The 26991-nt window shown below is 43.7% G+C and overlaps 1 protein-coding gene across 2 annotated transcripts in view; it reads right to left on the minus strand.

The window, feature by feature from the left end:
- Window positions 1-26991, minus strand: part of ADCY5 (adenylate cyclase 5) — a 331144-nt gene that overhangs the window by 139246 nt on the left and 164907 nt on the right. For both annotated transcript variants that reach the window (XM_037912014.2, XM_043525548.1), the window contains one exon: window positions 4666-4815. In XM_037912014.2, the coding sequence (XP_037767942.1) occupies window positions 4666-4815 (150 nt within the window). The remainder of the gene's footprint in view (window positions 1-4665; window positions 4816-26991) is intronic.

Consider the following 26991-nt stretch of genomic DNA (forward strand, 5'->3'; position numbering starts at 1 on the left):
TATCTAGCTTTAAATTTCACGGAGATCTCTAATGAAACACTGCACCCTAACTGTAATATCATTCAGCATGTATTGGCCAGGTGAATAGTATTGCCTTGCTATACTTATGTTAGCAATAGTCAGACAGGAGGAGAGAAATAAGTACAAATTATATATATTTCCTTGATTTTTATATGCAGATATACTAGATAAAGATACAGAATTACAGATAGATCTCTCTCGCTCTCCAGCTGGCTATGTATAACTAGCTAACATACCTATATTACTAGCTAGTACCGTTAATCAGTAGTATGTTGCACTTCCCCATGATGACCTCAATGCACTTACAAACAGTAATTAATTAAACCTGTGAACCTGCTTGTGAAATAGGTATTCATAAAATAATTATACCTGTTTGACAGATAGGGCGAGCGACTTGTTCGTGGTCAAAAAATTAGTAATGCTGGGAGTAGAAGCCTGTAGGCCTGACTTCAAGTCCTTTCCTCTAATTCTTAGAAAATACGCACTTGTTGGAGGTTGTTTAGGATGTGCAATTTCAGCTAAGAATTCTTCATTACATTCCGGCAATGCTAATCTCACTTACTACTCCTTGTTAGGTTATAGTGGATAATGAAATCACTAGAAGGTGGGTGAGGTAATAACTTTTACTGGACCAACTTCAGCTATTGAGAGAGACAAGCATTCCCTTTACACTTAGCTCTCTCCCATACAGCATGTGATAGTACTGTCAGATTCCCCACATACGGTTAGATAATCTTATAGCAGCAGTTGGCCTGGATGGATATTTTTTACCTATGCTTAGTCTGGAGACTGATTCATGTCTTGTGACCTGAAGACAAGATTACCGCAATGCATTTTACAGGGGATACACCTTAAATGAACCGGGAAATCAGTAACAGTTCAGGATGAAGTAGCAAACTTATTGAACAAGGGATCTTGCTGTGAGACCATAACACCAGCATTCTAGGACCTACACTGGCTGCTGGGGGGTTTCTGTTTTTGACCTATAAACTATACGCCCTCTCCCCCATGCGTCATAACTACAGTCTGGGGAGACATTCCCCTCAGTTTAAAAGGGAGGGATCTGCTAGCAGGGTGTTCTCCATGAGGGCCTCTTGACTTTGCAAAGCCTCATCTGAAGCAGCCCAAACTTCAGGATATGCTGCAAAGCCCATCTGTTTGCCAGGGTTTTGTGGAAGGGAGAGGCTTATTGACATCTGGCATTTGTAGGTAAAACATTTTCCTAGTTTGGGGATTTGGGGGAAGGAAGGTTGCTGGTTTTACCTTACTGTATTTTTGTGACTGTATTTTTAGTTTGCGTAAAAGTCACTTAGTTCTGGTTGCCAACTTTCTACTTGCACAAAATCAAACATCCTTGCCCCTCCCCCTGCCCCGCCCCTTCTCTGAGGCCCCTCCCCTGCTCACTCCATCCCCCCTCCTTCTGTCACTCGCTCTCTCCACCCTCACTCACTCATTCATTTCCACCAGCCTGGGGCAGGGGGTTGGGGTGCAGGAGGGGGTGAGGGCTACAGCTGGGGGTGCAGGCTCTGGGGTGGGGCCAGAAATGAGGAGTTCAGGGTGCGGGAGGGTGCTCCGGACTGACAAAGTGGGTTGGGATGCAGGAGGGGGTGGGGGCTCCAGCTGGGGTTATGGCCTCTGGGGTGGGGCGAGGGATGAGAGGTTTGGGGTGCAGGAGGGGGCTCCGGGCTGGGGGGTGGAGCCAAGAGGTTCGAAGTATGGGAAAGTGCTCCGAGCTTAGGCAGGGGGTTGGGGTATGGGAGGAGGTATGGGCTCTGGGCTGGAGGTGTGGGTTCTGGGGTGGGGCCAGAAATGAGGGGGTCAGGGTGCAGGAGGTGACTCCGGTTTGGGGCAGTGGGTTGGGGTGTGGGGGGTGAGGGCTCTGGCTGGGGGTGCAGACTCTGGGGTGGGGCTGGGGATGAGAGGTTTGGAGTGTAGGAGGGTGCTCCGGGCTGGGACCGAGGGGTTCGGAGGGCAGGAGGGGGATCAGGGCTGCGGCTGGGGGTGCGGGCTCTGGAGTGGGGCTGGGAATGAGGGGTTTGGGGTGCAGGACAGGGCTCCAGGCTGGGGCAGGGGGTTGGGATATGGGGGGGGTGAGGGCTCCCATTGGGGGTACAGGCTCTGGGGTAAGGTTGGGGATGAAGGGTTTGAGGTGCAGGAGGGTGCTCTGGGCGGGGGCCGAGGGGTTTGGAGGGTGGGAGGGGGATCAGGGCTGGGGCTGCGATCCAGGAGGGGGTCAGGGGTGCAGGCTCCAGGCAGCGCTTACCTAGGCAGCTCCTGGAAGCAGCAGCATGTCCCCCCTCCAGCTCCTACATGGAGGCACGGCCTGGCAGCTCTGCGCACTGCCCCATCCTCACGCACCGCCCCTGCAGCTCACATTGGCCATGATTGCTGGCCAATGGGAGCTGCAGAGCCAGCACTTGGGGTGGCATATATGCATAGGAACCAAAAGGGAGACAAGCCGCTGCTTCTAGGAGCTGCACAGAGCCATGGCAGGCAGGGACCTGTCTTAGCCCTGCTGCGCCGCCTACCAGACTTTTAGTGACCTGGTCAGCAGTGCTGACCGGAGCTGACTGGAGCCGCCAGGGTCCCTTTTCAACTGGGCATTCTGATCGAAAACCAGACAACTTGCAACCCTACACTTAGTGCATGAAATAGATGCTCTTTATGTACCAGATATCAAAATAAATAAAATAAACTTAGGTATACATACATTCTTCATTTCATGGTGCCCATGTTGGCCCAAAGTAGCCCAGAATAACTCTGTCCATGGCCAGATCTACAGATGCAGGTGTGTGAAAGCAGAGTAGTATAGTGAAAATTGTGTTGCCCTTATGACTCACAGAAATGCACAGCCATTTCAACTGATTCATTCCCCTCCTATCCGAACTCGCAATCAAAACTGTAAGGTACTTCTCAAGCGAAGCCACAGAAACCTCATTTCATGAATTATTTAAAACTGGACTGGAAAATTTACTGCGGGGCATGGTCCCACATTATCAAGGGAATGGACAAGCTGACCTAAAAAGTCTTTTCATCTCTAATTATTATGATGTAAGAGACTCATTGCAGCAAAACCAAAGAATGAATTAGCAAATAGATATGCCCACAGCCCTTGAGAACAAGACTGTGAGCTGATAGCAATTAGGCCTTTTTCTAACAAACAAAAGTACACAGGACACTAACTGAGGACATTAAAAATGGTTAAAAACTAAAATGGAAGTCAGCGGAAGCCTGTAGTGTTGTGTTCAAAGCCACATACACACAATGTGAAGTGAGGGTGCTTTAGAGACAGATAGAAGAATGCCTTTGGAGGCACTGGGGCAGCACCCTCTATGGGGAACTACTTAATTTCTGCCACAATTGATCTCCCGCTGCTAATGTGTGCAGAAGAGCAGAACAACAGCCCTACCACTACCAAATGCTATTTGTTGTGTTGACAAATCATTGTGCTGTGCACTTATGATGGGGTGAAGTACATGCCCTGTACAGAGGGCCAGCACAAGACCCATATGCCACTCATGCTCAAGATAGGCCTAGATGGGACTTAAATGATGCATAAGAACCGTGCAAACCCTCTGCTCAGGATGAATTTCATCCAGGGTGCAGGTGAATGAGTCCCTGATGGCGTGGCTGATGTGATTAGGTCCTATGATGGTGTCACTTGAATAGATACATGGACAGAGTTGGCATTGGGCTTTGTTGCAAGGATAGGTTCCTGGGTTAGTGTTTTTGTTGTGTGGTTGCTGGTGAATATTTGCTTCAGGTTGGGGGGCTGTCTGTAAGTGAGGACTGGTCTGTCTCCCAAGATCTGTGAGAGTGAAGGAGCGTCTTTCAGGATAGGTTGTAAATCTTTGATGATGCGCTGGAGAGGTTTTACATCAGCCACGCCATCAGGGGCTCGTTCACCCGCACACCTACCAATGTGATATATGCCACCATGTGCCAGCAATGCCCCTCTGCCATGTACATTGGCCAAACCGGACAGTCTCTACGCAAAAGAATAAATGGATGCAAATCTGACATCAGGAATCACAACATTCAAAAACCAGTAGGAGAACACTTCAACCTCTCTGGTCACTCAGTAACAAAGACTTAAAGGTGGCAATTTTGCAACAGAAAAGCTTCAAAAACAGACTCCAATGAGAAACTGCTGAACTGGAATTAATTTGCAAACTAGATACCATTAACTTAGGCTTGAATAGAGACTGAGAGTGGCTGGGTCATTACACATATTGAATCTATTTCCCCATGTTAAGTATCCTCACACCTTCTTGTCAACTGTCTGAAACGGGCCATCTTGATTATCACTACAGAAGTTTTTTTTCTCCTGCTGATAATAGCTCATCCTAATTAATTAGCCTCTTAAATTTGGTATGGCAACTTCCACCTTTTCATGTTCTCTGTATGTATATATATCTTCTTACTATATGTTCCATTCTATGCATCTGATTAAGTGGGCTGTAGCCCATGAAAGCTTATGCTCAAATAAATTTGTTGGTCTTTTTGCGGATACAGACTAACACGGCTGCTACTCTGAAACTTTTCACACAGGGTCATTCAGTACCTGGCCCTAAATTAACAGTTTTCAGACTAATTCCAAATCAGCCGTTCCATTCTCAAATTCCTTGTCACTCTCCTTCTTACCTGCTGCTGGTTCTCCCTTTGAGAATGTAGCCTGGCCTGAATGCACTCCCTGGTCTCTTGAAATGCTTGTCTTTGAGACACCTCAGCTGGGTAATGAGTACACACTCCTACAATGTTTGTGCAGGAGAAGATGAGAACATTGGAGACCAGCTGCAACAAAAAAGAGAAATATGATTACAATTTGGAAACCTACCATCAACAACAGACAGAATACTTAAAAGCTCAGCATGTTATATGAATCATTCCACAATCCAACACATGATTGAGCCTAGTATTCTTCATTTCAGTGCATTTTACTTTGCTGTTTTTTGAAGTATAAACTTTTACACATGCCCTCAGAAGCGTATTTCTTCGCATTAATGTAAATGCTTTTCTCTAATTCTGTTAGCAATCAATTGTCTTAAAATTATTGTGTCAGAGACTTATAAAGAGGTTTTAATGTGACTATGTTTGGCTAGCTCAGAATTATGTAAAAGAATCTGAAGGAAGATTTTAACTATTACTGTTTTAAAACACCTGCATATACGGCATGAATATACTTTGAAAGATACATTAGCTTTCATATTCTAGATAGTGTTCACTTATTGCAAGGAAATAACTTTAGATTTCAATCAACTTCAAAAACTGGGAATTTTTTTTTTATCACCCAGTCTCAGCTCTTTACGATGAGTTGAATTATAATGATTTTCAGATCACATCTTTATGTGGTCAATAATATGTTATATACATATGTGAATGTACAAATTGGTAGGAAGAGCTATATTGCTCTGTTGTTTCCACAGTGACTATATTTCCCAATAAAATAATTACATCTCTCTCACTGGTAATTAGAGCTGATTAGAAAACAAAATAATTAAACATTTTCAAAAAAAATTGGCGTTGAATTTTTTTTTTTTTAAGAGAAATTTTCAAGTCAGTTCTACCAGTAACATCGAAACAAGCATTCTTCCCATTCTTCTGTACCATCAGCAACTTGTGAGCTAGCCAGGATATACTGTATCTTCCTATAGAGACAGACTTGTGTGAATACAGCTCCTATTTCTAGGGGAACAGAATATCAGACTTGTAACAGTCTCATAGATATAAATCTTGGAAGTACTTTTTTCTGAATGGCTTTCTGTAATGCAACAACAATTCAAATGTAATCCCCCCACCCCATCCCCTGTAGATACAGAGCCAGATTCTGACAGGCACATGCACATGTGTAAATCAAACCCAGAAAGCAGCAGTGGGAGTTCAGAACTCAGGCTGACTACTGAAGTAGTGGCAAAATCTAACTTTAACAAGATGCTGCTATCGTGCTAGAGTACACAGTATTACGGGATTGCATGTCAATGCACACACACACTCCGTGTCCCAGGAACAGTCTCTATTCACAACTGCCATCAGGATTATTCTGACACTAGGGATAAATCCATGTGCTGGAGGCAGCAGACAATTGCTGTATAGGTTTCAGAGTAACAGCCGTGTTAGTCTGTATTCGTAAAAAGAAAAGGAGTACTTGTGGCACCTTAGAGACTAACCAGTTTATTTGAGCATGAGCTTTCGTGAGCTACAGCTCACTTCATCGGATGATCCGATGAAGTGAGCTGTAGCTCACGAAAGCTCATGCTCAAATAAACTGGTTAGTCTCTAAGGTGCCACAAGTACTCCTTTTCTAATTGCTGTATAATGACTCTGCCCCCATTATGAGGAATTGGGAACAGAATCCTGCTCCTTCAGCTCCAAAAACCTACCACAGCTTCGGCTAAGGGGGAACTCTTTGGAGTGGTAGGTACTTTATCCTCCTTGCGGACCAGTCATTACATGAGAATATCATCCACTCACACACACAAAGCGAGTATATTCCATACCTAGTGCATGGGTTGCTTGCAGTCAGAATTAGGGCACATATTAATGCTAGTTTTGCAGTGCATGAGCGCATTTTTAGGGAGTGGTTACACTGCTTTCCTTGCATTCAGGATTTGTTTCACAGCAAAGAACAAAAATCTAAAGATCTTTAATTTCCCCCCAGCTACTGCTAAAACAGTTCTGTAATTAATGAGGACAAGAATGATATTACATCAACACAGTAAAAAAATACAAACCACTAAGACTTAGTTCTTCCAGGTCTTTGGAGGGCCAGTAAAAAATAGTTGTGTGTCTTTAATATCTTATAACATCGGAAAATCTAGCATGTAAGCAAATCAAGCAGATCTAATTTGAGCAAAAGTAAAGGTAACAAAATTTTGTGGAAAAATGTGTTTTGTTAGAGTCCTAATTCTAGAAGGATATTTGGTAGAAACACTTGTTTATAGACACTGAGGAAAACATTGGTTTTTTAGAATTATTTCCCCCCCAGAAAACATAAGAACATTGATGCTCATCATCATAGAAAAGGAAATTCAATAAAGAAATGGAAGTAAGGACTTCCCTAGGAATTACAGAGAGTTCTGCATGTTGCTTCATAAATGGGTTGATTGTGATGGACAGCCTGTGAATCCGGTATGGTTATTACAAACAAACTCAATGAATTAACACTAAATAGCACTGTTTGCATCATCTGATTAAACTGACTCCAGAATTCTCTGAATTGAAACTACTTAGTTACACATTAAGCAGAACATTTATCAGTATGCATAAAATATAGTCCAAAACACATACACACCATATTTTACATAAATATATAATACATGACTGTTCCACTTTACAATATTGCATTGTAATTTTAAAATACAAATAAGTTCGGGCTTAATTATGTTTGTAGTTGCCACAGTGCAAATGTAAAATAAATCTCCTGAGGACAATGGACTTGCTCTCAATTTAAACATGTGTTAAGTGAGAATAGATTCAGAACTTGTCTATACAGAGGCACCCAGGAATGTTAAGACAAATCAACTAAAGCTGTGAAGTTAACGCACTGTTAAAGGACATTAAATCTCTGTGTGGATGCTCTCATTCAAAAGTGAGGTGACCTTAGTTTGCTGTAGCTTAATCCTTCAAAGGCATAAATAGATTCATTTTAACAATCCTGAGAGTCCTCATGTAGACAAGCCTTCTCTAGGCAGGTTAGACATTGCGCAGTGAATACAACAGGGGTCCACTCACTGGACAGTGGGAAGACCTCACTTCTGCAATGAGCTCTACTGCAGGCACATCTCTGTGCCAACACAAAGCCCCACTGAAGTCAGAGGGGGTCCGCAGATGCAGATATCATTGCAGCACTGGTGCTGTAAGTAGCTTAGCTGCCTCTTTCATGGCACACCATCCAGGTGTGCATGGAGACAGATGATATCCAATGGGTTCAACAAACATTATCAGATCAACATTATCAAAGTATATATGGTACTGAAAGTAGTAACATGATTTTCAGAGACCCCATTAACTTCATTTCAGACAAACCCACAGGACTGCAGAGACTGATTTACGAAAGAGGCTCAGAAAAATCACACTCCACAAGACTGAGATAAGTTACACTGCAATGAACATTCACCAGCAATGGATGTAAGCCGGTATTTACTCTCCCAAACGAAAACTGTTTTAGACTGTAATATTACATGGCTTGAACAAAAAAAAAGAAATCTACAATATAATGTTGAGACTATCAAGACTCCGCAAAGATTTAAAGCTCAGCTCTTGCTATTCAAAGCAACATTCAGCATTTTGCTTTGGAAATATTTCTCTTGGGCCTCACAGTTCATCTGATGTTCCTAAAATAATGTGGGGGATGGTGTGTGGGGAAGAATACTTTATTTGGTATTTGATTAAAATCACTTTGTTCACAGGTGTTTTAAAAATAAATTAAGGCAAAATTAAAGATTTTCTGTCTCAATAATTTTTCCATAGCCCTCTGTCTACTTAATGCAAATGAATTTATATCCTGTTTGCCAAATGGTACTACTGTACTTGCTTATCAGGTTCCTTGCGGTTTTGCTATGGTAACGAGCTACAGTCCCAGGAGGAAGGAGATGATGTAGATATTAAAACTGGTTCCCTCAGCTCCGTGGCCCGAAAACAGAAAACATATTATTGGCAGCTATTTCAGGCAATTTATACTTGTAAAAATGTTCTTAAGCGGCAATGGGAAAATGTAGGTTTCTATTTTGGGATTGGATTCTCTCTCCGCTGCCCTCTAAAACATTCGACCATGAGGTCTACCCATAGCCCTCTGATTTTGGTGAAGGCTGTTGCACTTATTTATTAGTTGTATCTATCAAAGATACATATTTGGCCCCCATTACCAGAGTGCTTGGGCACCTGATAATTAATGTATTTATTCTCACATTACCACTGTAAGGTAGAGAAGTGCTACCATTTCCATTTTACTCAGGCACGGAGAGATCCAGGGCCAGATTTTAAAAGTATTTCAACACTTAAAGATACAGACAGGCACCTAGAGGGATTTTCAACAGTGTCTAGGCACCTAACTCCCATCGAAATTGATTCATTTTTCACTGCTTGGAAAATAAAAATACACTACGCAGTTTCTAGTCACTTTCACTTAGATTCTTACACACTAGCAAAATGCTGTAGTGTTTGTATTGAAAATAATGCAGAAAATTTTGCTTGAAATATTGTTTCCTTGGAGATTTAAGAAAAATCTTTCGGTTTTGTTTGTTTTAGATGTTCTGAAAGCTTGTTAACACAAAATAAAACTTGGAAGAGAAATTTAAAACAATGCCATCTCTTTAAAAATCAGAGAAATGTAGGGCTGGAAGAGACTGCAGGAGGTCATCTAGTCCAACCTCTGGCACTGAGGCAGAACCAAATATACCTACCTACACCATCCCTGACAGGTGTTTGTCCAACCTATTCTTAAAAATCTCCAATGCTGGGGATTCCACAACCTCCTTTCTTGGAAGACTATTCCAGTACTTAACTATCCTTATATCTATCTAACCTAAATCTTCCTTGCTGCAGATTAAGCCAATTATTTCCTGTCCTATCTTCACTGGACACAGAGAACAATTGACTGCCAGCCTCAGGTCCCCCCAGAGTCTTCTTTTCTCAAGACTAAACATGCCCAGTTTTTTTAACCTTTCCTCATAGGTCAGGTTTTCTACAATCTTTTATCCTTTTTGTTGCTCTCCTCTGAACTCTCTCCAATTTGTGCACATCTTTCTTAAAATGTGGTGCCTAAAGCTAGACATACTACTCCAGCTGAAGTCTCCCCAGTGCCAAGGAGAGTGGGACAATTACAAGCTGTGACATATGACATTCCTATTAATATACCCCAGAATAATATTCACCTTTTTCACAACTGCTTCACATTGTTGGCTCATGTTGAATTTGTAATCTACTACAACCTCTGATCTTTTTCTGCAGGACTACAGTCTAGTCAGTTATTCCCCCTTTTACATTTGTGCATTTGATTTTTCTTTCCTACGTGCAGTATTTTGCACTTTATTGAATTTCATTTAACTGATTTCAGTTCAATTCTCCAATTTATCGAGGTCATTTTGAATTCTAACCCTGTCCTCTGAAGTGTTTGCAACCCCTCCCAGGTTGGTTTCATCTGCAAATTTTATAAGCATAAGCATATAAGCACTCCAAGCTATTAACTAAAATATTGACTAGTACCAGACACAGGACAGGCCCCTGCAGGAGCCCATTAGATATGCCATTCCAGTTTGACAGTAAACTATAGATAAAATGTCACAAAATGGATGGCTCAGATGTGACATGTAAAATCAAGTAGTAATCTGTTGTTTCAGCGATTCAGGGAAAAGCCTAGTGAAACCATCACAAACAAAATAAAATATCCGTGTGAATCAATATGCTGTTTTTAACCTTCTGCATTTGTATCTTATTATTCAAACACCAGGATGCTAGTTAATATATGATAAAGAGATGGCAATATGTTTAAGAATCACTGTCAAGATAATTTATGTTAATTCCTCACCTGTCTTACTGCTAACAATGAAGGTTGTTAAAGTGAAAAGATTCATTTTTTAAAAAGCTTCTATTTACTTTTGACCCACTGTCAAAGGCTCACCCGAGCCCAGCACCCCCAATAGCGGGTTCACAAGTTTACAGAAAACAAACTAACACTGAACTCAAAATAACTAACTGGGTGTTAAAGTCCATAACATAAACAACAGTCTTTCACAGAGGTCCAGGGCATATACTGTCAAGGTCAGGCCCTGACCGGAACAGGTTATTTGGATTAGGGCAGATCCTTCCTTCCTTGTCCTGGCTTCACCCAGAACTGGCCCTTAGTAGAAGCAGCCAGTCTTTTTTAATCTGGCCTGTTGGGCCCTGATTGGTCTCTGCATGCTCCCCGCACTTTAGGTGCTGGAGGACCAACTCTTGCTGGTTCTGCCTGCAGCCAGTTGTGGGAGGCTAATTCTAGAGAATACCTAGAAATCTGAACTCACTGTGCTCCCCCTTCCAGCAGGTCATCTTTTCACGGCAGGGTGTGCCAAGGCACAAGAGCCACCGGCAGGGGGCAGCAAATCCCTGGCACACCCCATCACACCCATCCTTTACTTTTTCATGTCATTCTGCTTCAAAAGTACAATTAGATTGCTCAATTACATTCTTACCTTTTAAAAAAAATATTTCATTGAAATCAAAACAAAATTCATTAAAATATGTATTATTCAGATGATATTTGATTTTGTAAAATCCTATTTAAAAATTCTAAATTTTGGGCTTATGCTGACTAGGAGTTATTCATCACTGGCACAATTTGAAACAAGGAGAAGGCAAGCACATCACGTAGGGAAATCTAAAAAGCCATGCAAAGCACAATCTACTGCCAACAGAGAATTACACATCCTTTCTTTTTGGAGTTCAGCACAGCTCGAGCTATGCTTCCCAGCTCTCATAATACTCTTATTCACTGGGAATCCATTGTCAAATTAATTATCATTATAACGGCATGGCTAAAAGGAGACACGACAAGTGAGTTTCTAGAATGCATCTTATGGGGCCTGTATGGTGAGTCAACAAGATCTAATTATTTTACTAAATGTGCACACATTATGAGTAGCCAGGGCCAGATTTAGGGGCAGGTAACCCAGGCGACCCACTGGGGGGCTGGACTTGGGGTGCTGTTTTTGTTGTTAGCAACAAAAGGGAAAATAGAATGTTTGAAGTAAAATGTTTCAGGTATTCCGTGGATATGTGATTCCCAGCCAATGGGAGCTGCAGAACGGACACTCAAGGAAGGGCAGTGTGCTGAGCCCCCGTGACTGCCCCTGCGCCCAGGAGCCAGAGGGACATGCTGGCCGCTTCCTGGGAGCCGCACAGAGCAGGGTAAGGAACCTGCCAACCCCGACTTTTAACGGCCCAGTCAATGGTGCTGACCAGAGCCACCAGGGTCCCTTTTTGCCCGGGTGAAAAGAGAAACAATTTTTTTATTTGCTTATATATGACATGAATAAACACAGATTTACAGATCCTAGCGTGTAAATTTATCATCTTATATGACAGGGATAAATCATGCATGCAAATCATGCATCAAAGTCGTGAAATGGGCCACAAATGCTTTTTGCGAATACAGACTAACACGGCTGTTACTCTGAAACCTGTCAATAAAAAATAAGGTATTCAAAAGTTTAACAAATGAGGAGGAGGGACAGCACCAAAGACATCCTCGCTAGGGACGCCATTTGGTCTAGGGGCATAGCTTTACTCATGAAAGTTCCCCTCTTTTTCTAATATTTTTAAAAGAAAAATCTATATAAACTTCCTAATTCTATCTAGAATACAATCAAGGCACAATGTATGACCAGTAACAGATGCTCTGTTTATCCAGCTATTTCTATAATACAGCTATATCTAAGTACTGATAGTTAGACATATTCCAAATGCTTGGCTGTGAAGAATCAAAAGTACAAATATTATGTGAAACATTTTTTTTAAAAGGTCTTCATTAGAAATTAAATTGAAGACTGGCTCTAGCTTTTAAAACATTCTATTAAGCAGCAATTAACTCTGGGCTGCCTCTTTATAGACTACCTAATAAAGAGCTGGAACAGTTACATAACCAGAGGTGCCACTACGATTAAAAGAAAAAGAAACCATTAGCAACTAGCTGCAAGATCAATTTCTGTATTTTTTCTGCACATGAAATGTTGTCTTTAGTCCCAGAGAGCAACTATCCACTACAGCCATAGTTTAGCACAGTGTCAATATGGTCAAAACCTGTAGATTGGATTAGGATGGCAATGATACAGTTATAGTCATATGATCCTCTCTTGGCCATTTGGATGGTGTTTGGGCAGTGAAACACATAATAAAAATAAATATTACTGCAAAATAGAATGCACTGAAGAAAATGAGTGTTTTGTTTTTGTTTTAAAAAGGCAACCTCTACTTTTATTTTTAAACGAGCCAGTTGCATCGTTGTGTATTGAATGCCTGAAATAGCAAAAAAGGGGAATCCAGCACAAAAGAGTTTCTGAACCAATTTTTTGAACATGCTTCTGGAGTAGCAGTCAGCTGGGTCCCTTTCTGCTCTGCTGCCTTGGTGCACCAGACTGGGACAACACAGCTTTCACAGAACCCCACCAGAGCACAGAAACAGACTACAACCATGCTCTTGCAAGACTTATAGAATATCAGGGTTGGAAGGGACCTCAGGAGGTCATCTAGTCCAACCCCCTGCTCAAAGTAGGACCAATCCCCAAATAAATCATCCCAGCCAGGGCTTTGTCAAGCTGGGCCTTAAAAACCTCTAAGGAGGGAGATTCCATCACCTCCCTAGGTAACCCATTCCAGTGCTTCACCACCCTCCTAGTGAAAAAGTTTTTCCTAATATCCAACCTAAACCTCCCGCACTGCAACTTGAGACCATTACTCCTTGTTCTGTCATCTGCTACCACTGAGAATAGTCTAGATTCATCTTCTTTGGAACCCCCCTTCAGGTAGTTGAAAGCAGCTATCAAAACCCCCCTCGTTCTTCTCTTCTGCAGACTGAATAATCCCAGTTCCCTCAGCCCTCCTCATACGTCATGTGCTCCAACCCCCTAATCATTTTTGTTGCCCTCTGCTGGACTCTTTCCAATTTTTCCACATCCTTCTCGTAGTGTGGGGCCCAAAACTGGACACAATTCTCCAGATGAGGCCTCACCAATGCCGAATAGAGGGGAATGATCACGTCCCTCGATCTGCTGACAATGCTGCTACTTATACAGCCTCAAATGCTGTTAGCCTTCTTGGCAACAAGGACACACTGTTAACTCATATCCAGCTTCTCGTCCACTGTAACCCCTAGGTCCTTTTCTGCAGAAAGTTAGACTTGGACTTATGCATATGTCTAACTTAATAAACATGAATAGTCCCACTGAACTGATGTGTGTAAAGTTAACCCACCTTTCCAGGATCAAGGTAAAGTACCAGGTTTTACCTGATGGTGCTGTTATACAGTTTACCCAAACAAAACAAAACAAAAAAATCATGGCATGAAAACAAAATGTTTTCTTTTGAGAAATACTGTTGTGTTGTGTTGTTCATTCTATGATGCACTTTCTCTTCAGGGAAGCTGTTGCCAACAGCAAATTGTTCGCGCTCTGCTTTAATCTCTCTCACTAGTCTTTATTCTTAGGGCAGTTTCTTCCTGAGAACCAGGGGGTGGTTTTTGAGCTCAGAGTTCCAAAAGAGGTGCTTTCCTGCATGCTGTTTGTGACGACCTCTGTTCAAGAACTGGCGTATACGGTGTAAATAAAACAAGTTAACATTAAGAAAATACCAACACTCCCTGTCACTGATTTCTCCTCTGATGGGAAACTGACCTGCAAGGCCCGGATATAGGTTTATATTTCAGCAGAAGGATGACAATATATTCTATCCCCCCAGTGATAATAATTTTGCAAAAATGCATCACAGAAATTCATCCTTCTTTACATGTGATAACACAAGCAATTCTGCAGTTAAAAATAGTTGCTGCTGAAGTAAGAGACAGACCATACTATGAAATAATTACAAATTTGCCGCGAAGCAATAATTTACTCTGGAGACTGGGATGTTTACAAACAATTGCCTCAGATGATGTCACCAAAATCTTTGCACAAACAGCTTTCTAATATTTAGTATTCCACACAAACTTCATGTTCTGTAGATTTTCATTGGTTTACTGCTTATTGCAATTATGAACCCTATGTATACTCTCTTTCTCTCCAAGAGACAGATGTTCTTCTCCCACTGATATTTTCACTGACTCATACACAGTAGAGAAACATGAAACATCTGAGTCATGATCCGCTTCTCTAAGAAATAAATGGTGGGCATCTTTTTGAAAAGAATAAGAGATTACATACACAGATGCAGCTTCAGTAAACTTTTAGCTTAAAAGGAATTTTTCCTACATTCTATTGGTCACAAGTTTTCCTTTCCCAGTTATTTTTTTATTAAGTTTTCTTCTGGGATTTGAATTGGACCATATTTTCTCTAGCCACCGAGTAATTAAGGGGCAGTGAGGGAGAGGGGGAGAATGTACTGTCCTGCCAAAATGCTTGCTAATTACCAAGTAGAAAAGGTATTTCTATAGCTACATTTTCCTGCTCTTTTATGCTTTCAGCTAAGGCAATTCTGTACGGCAAAAGAATCTATTAGGGAAGGGGATGCTGCTTTTGGAAAGAGTAAAAAAACTGGCGAGTGAGGATTACTGGGTCCCATCATCTGCTCTACCACTGAACCTCTACAGAAGCCACATTTTGTGCAGCTTCATGCACAACATCTCTCAGCGGCCACCGATGTCAATGCAGGGTCCAACACTGATCAGTCAGACAAGTGGGGCAAACCAAGAGGCAGCTAGAGGAGAGCCATGTGGCAACCATACAGGAGAGGGATAGCTGTGAGGAAAGAAAGCCTGGGGTAGAGGCTACTGGGGTGATCCTGGTGTGGCTGTGGCATTTGGGAGTGAGACCTGGGAGCAATCTGGGGAAGGGCTTGCGGGGAGGGGGCTCATTCAAGGTGGAGTGGGAGAGCTTCCCCCATTCTGTCCCTGTCCCCCCAGTTCAACCCCAGCCCCACGGTTCAAACTGTCTCCTCCATCAGCCCTTGCTTCCAACTTGTCTCCCACACGCCTCACTGGACTCCCACCTCCTGTGCCAGCCAGACACCGAGCCAGCCAGCACCTTTGCCTGGCTCCAAGGCAGTGGGGAGAGCAGAGCATGGTTGGAGTCTAAACCTGTCTGCCTTCAAGTGCAGCATCACGGCAGGGAAGAGTCAGCACAGGGGAAATCATGCATGGAGTGAGCAGAGAGACACAGGCATAGGCGACATGCCCATTTCATGGCATTTAGCAGGTTTGACTGTGTGAGACCTTGGGCAGATCACTGACTCTGGGCCTAGTGGGAGCTGAGCTACCTCCACTCTCACTGAAACGTGCTGATCTCCTGTTATACAGAGGAGCAGATGAGTCCAAGAGTGGAGTTACCAAACCATGGTCTTTCTACCTTACAAAACTTTTCGGGTAAGTCTCTAAATATCAGGCTGGCCTTATCTTCGTAGGGGAAAGGGATGATGGTGGGGAGAGATGACATTCCTGTTTCTCTGTATCTGAAACAGCAATAGGGTAAAATGACACAGCTGCCGCGCACGTGTAAGCGTTCCCAAATACATTATATCCAATTCAAGCTCCGTGTTTCAGACAAAACTCGCCCTGCTGGACAGTTACCCATACTCAAACCCAGGAGAAGATGCAGGGAGTAAAACCATTTGAATGATAATTTAATCAAAGCTGGGCTAAGGCAGCTTTACATCTCCCAAAGTTCTCCCAGCTCTACGGTCAGACGCTTGTCAACTATATCAAACTATTTGGGGAGCACGGGGGTGGGGAGGGGGGGAGAGGGGATTGCTTAAAAACTAGTTTGAAGTTGGGAACCTTCCCCCTGTTCCCCACCACTTCTAAGTTGTGCTTGGGTTGGGGCAGCAAAGGAGGGTGCATGCTTGGATTTCCCCTCAGCTCCTAGTATAATTCTGCCACCAGAAGGAGGGTTGGGGCAGTTTTCCCGACTCTGATGTCGTCCCCTCCATCTTTGAATACTGCTGACTGTTGTAAAACTAGACAAATACCTAGATGAGTTGATGTACCCCTTTGAAGACCTCTGTGTATCTGGGGTTGAGAACCACTGGGGTGGTGGATATTTTCAAATGATGTCTTGGTGAGGAGACCTTCCCAGACTGCACTATAAGCAATTGACTCCTCCCCACCCTCACATTAATCTACTGAAGTTGAAACATGTACTATATTGGAAACATACTCTGTTCTTTTCAGAACAGAGCACCTAAACATTTCCAGCAAATCGCTTAATAGAAGTTTGTTTGCCAAGTTGTGTGACTTCTCTCACTGGTTATGAGAAAGCACTTTTGTTTTAAAAGGAAAAATAAATTTTAATTTTGTTCCACGGTCCTTCACTATTCCTGTCTGCCAACAAACATAGTCATGGCCCATACGGTTTATCACATGCCACAGGGAATATTTATGGGAGCCCTATGTTAAAATATTGGCAGCGCATCACTGCTTATTTCTCTTTCATTTAAACCCAGGCTTCACCACCAGGTAATTGTTAAAATTGTATCTAGTTATAGGAAAGTATTATTTATTTGGAAGGGAAGAACATTCCTCAAAAGCTCAGAAGGCACAAGTGAATGCCCCAAATATGGTTTTGAGTTTTGCAACACACTTCTGCCCCTCCCCCACAAGTATTAAAACATGGGTGGGAATTGTAAAGCTGGGGAATGGTTTGACAGAAAGGGAGATTCAGGATTTTTAAGTTAAGGCCACTTTCCTTTGTCTTTTGTTGCCTTTTTAGTTAAGGCGAGGGCACCTAGAGCACACAGATAGATTTACAGAAATGCTAAAAAGGATGCTTAACAAGTACAATCATACAAAGACCTACATTAAAAGAACATTATTTAGGTTGAAAAAGTCAAGCACTTAAAAATGAGGAAAAGCCAGATTTATGGTTGTTCAGAGAACCTTAATTCTGTTCCCCTTTCCATCCTCTCTGAGCATTGAATGAGAGAAGTTCCTGTGGGAAAAAATTATGTGATTAATTAAATACTGTATTGTAATACATATGTGCAAGGGAGCCAAATTAAGACTGCACAGACAACTGTAAATCTGGCATTTCCTAACTTTTCAGTGTTTGTCTCTGCAAACTAAATAATATTCTTTTAATGCAGTTTTTGTACGTAATTTCCCACAATTCTTTAATTTTTAAAGAAAAAAATAAAAAAACAAATTCTATTATGTGCAACTAACAGCCTGGACCATTATGCATGATCTTCAGCACTTCAGGAGAGAACATAAGAAAGGCCACACTGGGTCAGACCAAAGGTCCATCTAGCCCAGTATCGTGTCTTCCAACAGTGGCCAATGCCAGGTGCCCTAAAGGGAATGAACAGAACAGGTAATCATCAAATGATCCATCCCCTGTTGCCCATTCCCAGCTTCTGGCAAACAGAGGCTAGGGACACCATCCCTGCCCCTCCTGGCTCATACCCATTGATGGATCTATCCTCCATGAAGAGACTGTTACTGCTTGAGGTACAGGACTAGCTACTGTAGGTGACAGCAGAAGGATGCAACCCAAATGGGGGATAAGCTGCTGCGTTCAGAGGGGGCTGATCAAGGAGGAGTTCCGCTCAACTCTCCCCACCCTGCATCAGGAGTTGAGGGAGCTCCAGCCCCAGGAGTTACCCCAACCTACCCAGCTCTCACCCACCTCCTTCAGCCGCTACAGCTATTGTCACACCTCCCAGGTGCCCCAGGGCAGTGTTCTGTTTTGGCTTCAGTGGTAGCCTATGCCAAACTCTTTAGACCATCCAGCAACAGTGATTTTAGCAGAATGCCAAAATTCTGTTATGGAAGGGAAATAGTGATTAGTTGTTTATACCTCAGCTCCTGCCTACACACAATTTCTGTACCATTGTGTTTACAAACAGCTATACTTCAAGAGGTTCATAGAATCATAGAATATCAGGGTTGGAAGGGACCTCAGGAGGTCATCTAGTCCAACCCCCTGCTCAAAGCAGGACCGATCCCCATTTAAATCATCCCAGCCAGGGCTTTATCAAGCCTGACCTTAAAAACTTCTAGGGAAGGAGATTCCACCACCTCCCTAGGTAACGCATTCCAGTGTTTCACCACCCTCCTAGTGAAAAAGTTTTTCCTAATATCCAACCTAAATCTCCCCCACTGCAACTTGAGACCATTACTCCTTGTTCTGTCATCTTCTACCACTGAGAACAGTCTAGAGCCATCCTCTTTGGAACCCCCTTTCAGGTAGTTGAAAGCAGCTATCAAATCCCCCCTCATTCTTCTCTTCTGAAGACTAAACATCCCCAGTTCCCTCAGCCTCTCCTCATAACTCATGTGTTCCAGTCCCCTAATCATTTTTGTTGCCCTCCGCTGGACTCTTTCCAATTTTTCCACATCCTTCTTGTAGTGTGGGGCCCAAAACTGGACACAGTACACCAGATGAGGCCTCACCAATGTCGAATAGAGGGAAATGATCATGTCTCTCGATCTGCTGGCAATGCCCCTACTTATACATCCCAAAATGCCATTGGCCTTCTTGGCAACAAGGGCACACTGTTGACTCATATCCAACTTCTCGTCCACTATAACCCCTAGGTCCTTTTCTGCAGAACTGCTGCCTAGCCATTCGGTCCCTAGTCTGTAGCGGTGCATTGGATTCTTCCGTCCTAAGTGCAGGACTCTGCACTTGTCCTTGTTGAACCTCATCAGATTTCTTTTGGCCCAATCCTCCAATTTGTCTAGGTCCCTCTGTATCCTATCCCTACCCTCCAGCGTATCTACCACTCCTCCCAGTTTAGTGTCATCTGCAAACTTGCTGAGGGTGCAATCCACACCATCCTCCAGATCATTTATTCCAAGTATGGACATTGTTATACCCGTATGAAGGTATTTATAACAGTTTATAATACTGTCCATGCTAGGAAGATGTACCTCTAAGTCTATTGGTTTCTAGACAGATTGTTATTGTCATGGGCAGTGGGTGTAGCCCCCCTTTGGGGAAGCTAGCCCTAGATCCACCCCTTCCACTTGTGTCTCCCCTCCACAGCTGGAGCCCCAAGACTCCCTGCTCCCCCCCCTCGATGGCCAGGTCCCTGAGACCCCCTGCGCAGAGGAGTCTCAAGTGCCCCCCTGCTGGCAGCTGGAGGAGCCCCGAGTGCTCCCCTCCATGGCCAGAGCCCCGGAGAAACACACACACTCCTGCCCGGAGGAGCCCCGAGTCGTCCCCCGACCTGCCTGGAGGAGCACCAAGTCATCCCCCAACCTGCCCGGAGGAGTCCCGGGCCAGCTGCAGCCACTCCGCGCCTCCCCTCCCCAGACCCCAAGCCATCTGGGGAAAAGCGTCTTTCAAACACTAGTCTCCTCCTCTGGAAGAAGCTTTTGATATGCCCCATGCAGGTTTCAGGGCGGCTGAGGAGGCGGTATTTGCTACTCAGCTTCCTGGGTTCATCAGTAATCTCTCTGGAATCTATTTATTGATATGATAAACCAGTTTTGACAGGAGGTTCAAGGAGAATATTTTCTTCATTTCAGTATATTCAACTAATTCAGTTCAATGAGTAGTTAAATCAGAGTTAAGAAACCAACTGGAAGTTGAAAAAGCAGGAAAGGTTGTTTTCCTCTTCCAATCTATGAATAAAAACTAGATATTAGAAAGGATGAGATCTACTAGTTCTAAAATCTTGAAGCACACAGTGACCAGAAAAAAACAGTTCAGTTCACAAAATACAAATAATACTACCTTTGTTTAATAAATCAGTTAGTTTTAAACACCAAACATGTTTGGATGAGGAAAAAAAGTAGTTTATTTAATTAAAAACCATTCAAATGCTGTTTTTGTGCATGTTGAACTGAATTTGAATTTCCATCTAAATAGACCTTGACACAAATCACCATTAAAAAACTAATCGTCCAGTAAATAAGAAATTCATCATTCGCCATTTTCTAACATACTAAAAATGTAAAAATATAGACTCTGAATAAATGTAAGTTAAGCTATATAATTGCTTCAGGAGATGTGTAGAGATACAGTTTATCCTCCTGGATAGCAAAAAGAAGCACCAAATTTAGTGTACAAGTTATATTTAGTTGAAAATCAACATGTTTTAACGCAAAAAGAAAAGGAGTACTTGTGGCACCTTAGAAACTACCCAATTTATTTGAGCATAAGCTTTCATGAGCTACAGCTCACTTCATCGGATGTATTCAGTGGAAAATACAGTGAGGAGATTTATATACACACAGAACATGAAAAAATGGGTGTTTATCATGCACACTGTAAGGACAGTGATCATTTAAGATGAGCTATTACCAGCAGGAGAGTGGTGGAGGGGGGAGAGAAAACCCTTTGTAGTGATAATCAAGGTGGGCCATTTCCAGCAGTTAACAAGAACGTCTGAGGAATGGGAGGAGGGGGGGAATAAACAAGGGGAAATAGTTTTACTTTGTGTAATGATTCAGCCACTCCCAGTCTCTATTCAAGCTTAAGTTAATTGTATCCAGTTTGCAAATTAATTCCAATTCAGCAGTCTCTCGTTGGAGTCTGTTTTTGAAGTTTTTTGTTGTAATATTGCGACTTTTAGGTCTGTAAATCGAGTGACCACAGAGACTGAAGTGTTCTCCGACAGGTTTATGAATGTTATAATTCTTGACATCTGATTTGTGTCCATTTATTCTTTTACGTAGAGACTGTCCAGTTTGACCAATGTACATGGCAGAGGGGCATTGCTGGCACATGATGGCATATATCACATTGGTAGATGTGCAGGTGAACGAGCTCTGATAGTGTGGCTGATGTGATTAGGCTCTATGATACTGCCCCCTGAATAGATATGTGGACACAGTTGGCAACGGGCTTTGTTGCAAGGATAGGTTCCTGGGTTAGTGGTTCTGTTGTGTGGCATGTGGTTGCTGGTGAGTATTTGCTTCAGGTTGGGGGGCTGTCTGTAAGCAAGGACTGGCCTGTCTCCCAAGGTTTGTGAGAGTGATGGGTCGTCCTTCAGGATAGGTTGTAGATCCTTGATGATGCGTTGGAGAGGTTTTAGTTGGGGGCTGAAGGTGATGGCTAGTGGCGTTCTGTTATTTTCTTTGTTGGGCTTCTCCTCTAGTAGGTGACTTCTGGGTACTCTTCTGGCTCTGTCAATTTGTTTCTTCACTTCCACAGGTGGGTATTGAAGTTGTAAGAATGCTTGATAGAGATCTTGTAGATGTTTGTCTCTGTCTGAGGGGTTGGAGCAAATGCGGTTGTATCATAGAGCTTGGCTGTAGACGATAGATCTTGTGCTGTGGTCTGGGTGAAAGCTGGAGGCATGTAGGTAGGAATAGCGTTCAGTAGGTTTCTGGTATAGGGTGGTGTTTATGTGACCATCGCTTATTAGCACAGTAGTGTCCAGGAAGTGGATCTCTTGTGTGGACTGGTCCAGGCTGAGGTTGATGGTGGGATGGAAATTGTTGAAATCATGGTGGAATTCCTCAAGGGCTTCTTTTCCATGGGTCCAGATGATGAAGATGTCACCAATATAGCGCAAGTAGAGTAGGGGCGTTAGGGGATGAGAGCTGAGGAAGCGTTGTTCTAAGTCAGCCATAAAAATGTTGGCATACTGTGGGGCCATGCGGGTACCCATAGCAATGCCGCTGATTTGAAGGTATACATTGTCCCCAAATGTGAAATAGTTGTGGGTGAGGACAAAGTCACAAAGTTCAGCCACCAGGTCTGCCGTGACATTATTGGGGATACTGTTCCTGACGGCTTGTAGTCCATCTTTGTGTGGAATGTTGGTGTAAAGGGCTTCTACATCCATAGTGGCCAGGATGGTGTTTTCAGGAAGATCACCGATGGATTGTAGTTTCCTCAGGAAGTCAGTGGTGTCTCGAAGATAGCTGGGAGTGCTGGTAGCGTAGGGCCTGAGGAGGGAGTCTACATAGCCAGACAATCCTGTTGTCAGGGTGCCAATGCCTGAGATGATGGGGCGCCCAGGATTTCCAGGGTAATGGATCTTGGGTAGCAGATAGAATACCCCACGTTGGGGTTCTAGGGGTGTGTCTGTGCGGATTTGTTCTTGTGCTTTTTCAGGGAGTTTCTTGAGCAAACGCTGTAGTTTCTTTTGGTAACCCTCAGTGGGATCAGAGGGTAATGGCTTGTAGAAAGTGGCGTTGGAGAGCTGCAGAGCAGCCTCTTGTTCATATTCCGACCTATTCATGATGACGACAGCACCTCCTTTGTCAGCCTTTTAGATTATGATGTCAGAGTTGTTTCTGAGGCTGTGGATGGCATTGTGTTCTGCACGGCTGAGGTTATGGAGCAAGTGATGCTGCTTTTCCACAATTTCAGCCCGTGCACGTCGGCGGAAGCACTCTGTGTAGAAGTCCAGTCTGTTGTTTTGACCTTCAGGAAGAGTCCACCAAGAATCCTTCTTTTTGTAGTGTTGGTAGGAAGGTCTCTGTGGATTAGTATGTTGTTCAGAGGTGTGTTGGAAATATTCCTTGAGTCGGAGATGTTGAAAATAGGATTCTAGGTCACCACAGAACTGTATCATGCTCGTGGAGGTGGAGGGGCAGAAGGAGAGGCCCCGAGATAGCCCAGCAGAAGAATCTGTCATAGAATCATAGAATATCAGGGTTGGAAGGGACCTCAGGAGGTCATCTAGTCCAACCCCCTGCTCAAAGCAGGACCGATCCCCATTTAAATCATCCCAGCCAGGGCTTTGTCAAGCCTGACCTTAAAAACTTCTAGGGAAGGAGATTCCACCACCTCCCTAGGTAACGCATTCCAGTGCTTCACCACCCTCCTAGTGAAAAAGTTTTTCCTAATATCCAACCTAAATCTCCCCCACTGCAACTTGAGACCATTACTCCTTGTTCTGTCATCTTCTACCACTGAGAACAGTCTAGAGCCATCCTCTTTGGAACCCCCTTTCAGGTAGTTGAAAGCAGCTATCAAATCCCCCCTCATTCTTCTCTTCTGAAGACTAAACATCCCCAGTTCCCTCAGCCTCCCCTCATAACTCATGTGTTCCAGTCCCCTAATCATTTTTGTTGCCCTCCGCTGGACTCTTTCCAATTTTTCCACATCCTTCTTGTAGTGTGGGGCCCAAAACTGGACACAGTACTCCAGATGAGGCCTCACCAATGTCGAATAGAGGGGAACGATCACGTCCCTCGATCTGCTGGCAATGCCCCTACTTATACATCCCAAAATGCCATTGGCCTTCTTGGCAACAAGGGCACACTGTTGACTCATATCCAGCTTCTCGTCCACTGTAACCCCTAGGTCCTTTTCTGCAGAACTGCTGCCTAGCCATTCGGTTCCTAGGCTGTAGCGGTGCATTGGATTCTTCCGTCCTAAGTGCAGGACTCTGCACTTGTCCTTGTTGAACCTCATCAGATTTCTTTTGGCCCAATCCTCCAATATGTCTAGGTCCCTCTGTATCCTATCCCTACCCTCCAGCGTATCTACCTCTCCTCCCAGTTTAGTGTCATCTGCAAACTTGCTGAGGGTGCAACCCACACCATCCTCCAGATCATTTATGAAGATATTGAACAAAACCGGCCCCAGGACCGACCCTTGGGGCACTCCACTTGATACCGGCTGCCAACTAGACATGGAGCCATTGATCACTACCCGTTGAGCCCGACAATCTAGCCAGCTTTCTATCCACCTTATAGTCCACTCATCCAGCCCATACTTCTTTAACTTGCTGGCAAGAATACTGTGAGAGACCATGTCAAAAGCTTTGCTAAAGTCAAGGAACAACACGTCCGCTGCTTTCCCTTCATCCACAGAGCCAGTTATCTCATCATAGAAGGCAATTAGATTAGTCAGGCATGACTTGCCCTTGGTGAATCCATGCTGACTGTTCCTGATCACTTTCCTCTCCTCTAAGTGCTTCAGAATTGATTCCTTGAGGACCTGCTCCATGATTTTTCCGGGGACTGAGGTGAGGCTGACTGGCCTGTAGTTCCCAGGATCCTCTTTCTTCCCTTTTTTAAAGATGGGCACTACATTAGCCTTTTTCCAGTCATCCGGGACTTCCCCCGATCGCCATGAGTTTTCAAAGATAATGGCCAATGGCTCTACAATCACATCTGCCAACTCCTTTAGCACTCTCGGATGCAACGCATCCGGCCCCATGGACTTGTGCAAGTCCAGCTTTTCTAAATAGTCCCAAACTACTTCTTTCTCCCCAGAGGGCTGGTCACCTCCTCCCCATGCTGTGCTGCCCAATGCAGCAGTCTGGGAGCTGACCTTGTTCGTGAAGACAGAGGCAAAAAAAACATTGAGTACATTAGCTTTTTCCACATCCTCTGTCACTAGGTTGCCTCCCTCATTCAGTAAGGGGCCCACACTTTCCTTGACTTTCTTCTTGTTGCTAACATACCTGAAGAAACCCTTCTTGTTACTCTTAACATCTCTTGCTAGCTGCAACTCCAGGTGTGATTTGGCCTTCCTGATTTCACTCCTGCATGCCCGAGCAATATTTTTATACTCATCGCTGGTCATTTGTCCAATCTTCCACTTCTTGTAAGCTTCTTTTTTTTATTTAAGATCAGCAAGGATTTCACTGTGAAGCCAAGCTGGTCGCCTGCCATATTTACTATTCTTTCTACACATCGGGATGGTTTGTTCCTGTAACCTCAATAAGGATTCTTTAAAATACAGCCAGCTCTCCTGGACTCGTTTCCCCCTCATGTTATTCTCCCAGGGGATCTTGCCCAACAGTTCCCTGAGGGAGTCAAAGTCTGCTTTTCTGAAGTCCAGGGTCCGTATGCTGCTGCTTTCCTTTCTTCCTTGTGTCAGGATCCTGAACTCGACCATCTCATGGTCACTGCCTCCCAGGTTCCCATCCACTTTTGCTTCCCCTACTAATTCTTCCCGGTTTGTGAGCAGCAGGTCAAGAAGAGCTCTGCCCCTAGTTGGTTCCTCCAGCACTTGCACCAGGAAATTGTCCCCTACATTTTCCAAAAACTTCCTGGATTGTCTGTGCACTGCTGTATTGCTCTCCCAGCAGATATCAGGGTGACTGAAGTCTCCCATGAGAACCAGGGCGTGCAATCTAGTAACTTCTGCAAGTTGCCGGAAGAAAGCCTCGTCCACCTCATCCCCCTGGTCCGGTGGTCTATAGCAGACTCCCACCACGACATCACCCTTGTTGCTCACATTTCTAAACTTAATCCAGAGACTCTCAGGTTTTTCTGCAGTTTCATACTTGAGCTCTGAGCAGTCATACTGCTCTCTTACACACAGTGCAACTCCCCCACCTTTTCTGCCCTGCCTGTCCTTCCTGAACAGTTTATATCCATCCATGACAGTACTCCAATCATGTGAGTTATCCCACCAAGTCTCTGTTATTTCAATCAATTCATAATTCCTTGACTTTGCCAGGACTTCCAGTTCTCCCTGCTTGTTTCCCAGGCTTCGTGCATTTGTGCACTTGAGATAACCCGCTGATCGTCCCTCTTTCTCAGTATGAGGCAGGAGCCCTCCCCTCTCACATGCTCCTGCTTCCTCCCTGTGTCCCACTTCCCCACTTACCTCAGGGCTTTGGTCTCCTTCTCCCGGTGAACCTAGTTTAAAGCCCTCCTCACTAGGTTAGCCAGCCTGCTTGCGAAGATGCTCTTCCCTCTCTTCGTTAGGTCCTAAGAATCCTAAGAGTATAGTTGGATAGATGGACAATATTGCTGGGTGGGTTAAGGGAACCATTGCCGTGGCCTCTTGTGGCATGTAGTAGTTTAGATAGTTTAGTGTCCTTTTTCTATTGTAGAGAAGCAAAGTGTGTGTTGTAAATGGCTTGTCTAGTTTTTGTAAAGTCCAGCCATGAGGAAGTTTGTGTGGAAGGTTGGTTTTTTATGAGAGTATCCAGTTTTGAAAGCTCATTCTTAATCTTTCCCTGTTTGCTGTAGAGGATGTTGATCAGGTGGTTCCGCAGTTTCTTTGAGAGCGTGTGGCACAAGCTGTCAGCATAGTCTGTATGGTATGTAGATTGTAATGGATTTTTTACCTTCAGTCTTTTGGTACAATGTCCATCTGTTTGCATTTGGAAAGGAAGATGATGTCTGTCTGTATCTGTACGAGTTTTTCATGAAGTTGATAGATTTCCACTCCATACGGCTAAATGCAGTGTGTATGATAACACCCATTTTTTCATGTTCTGTGTGTATATAAATCTCATCACTGTATTTTCTACTGAATGCATCCGATGAAGTGAGCTCTAGCTCACGAAAGCTTATGCTCAAATAAATTGGTTAGTCTCTAAGGTGCCACAAGTACTCCTTTTCTTTTTGCGAATACAGACTAACACGGCTGCTACTCTGAAACATGTTTTAACAGTTATCAGCTTACGAGAATCAAACTTTCC

This window comes from Chelonia mydas, chromosome 11, assembly GCF_015237465.2.
Source record: "Chelonia mydas isolate rCheMyd1 chromosome 11, rCheMyd1.pri.v2, whole genome shotgun sequence".
Lineage (NCBI taxonomy): Eukaryota > Metazoa > Chordata > Testudines > Cheloniidae > Chelonia > Chelonia mydas.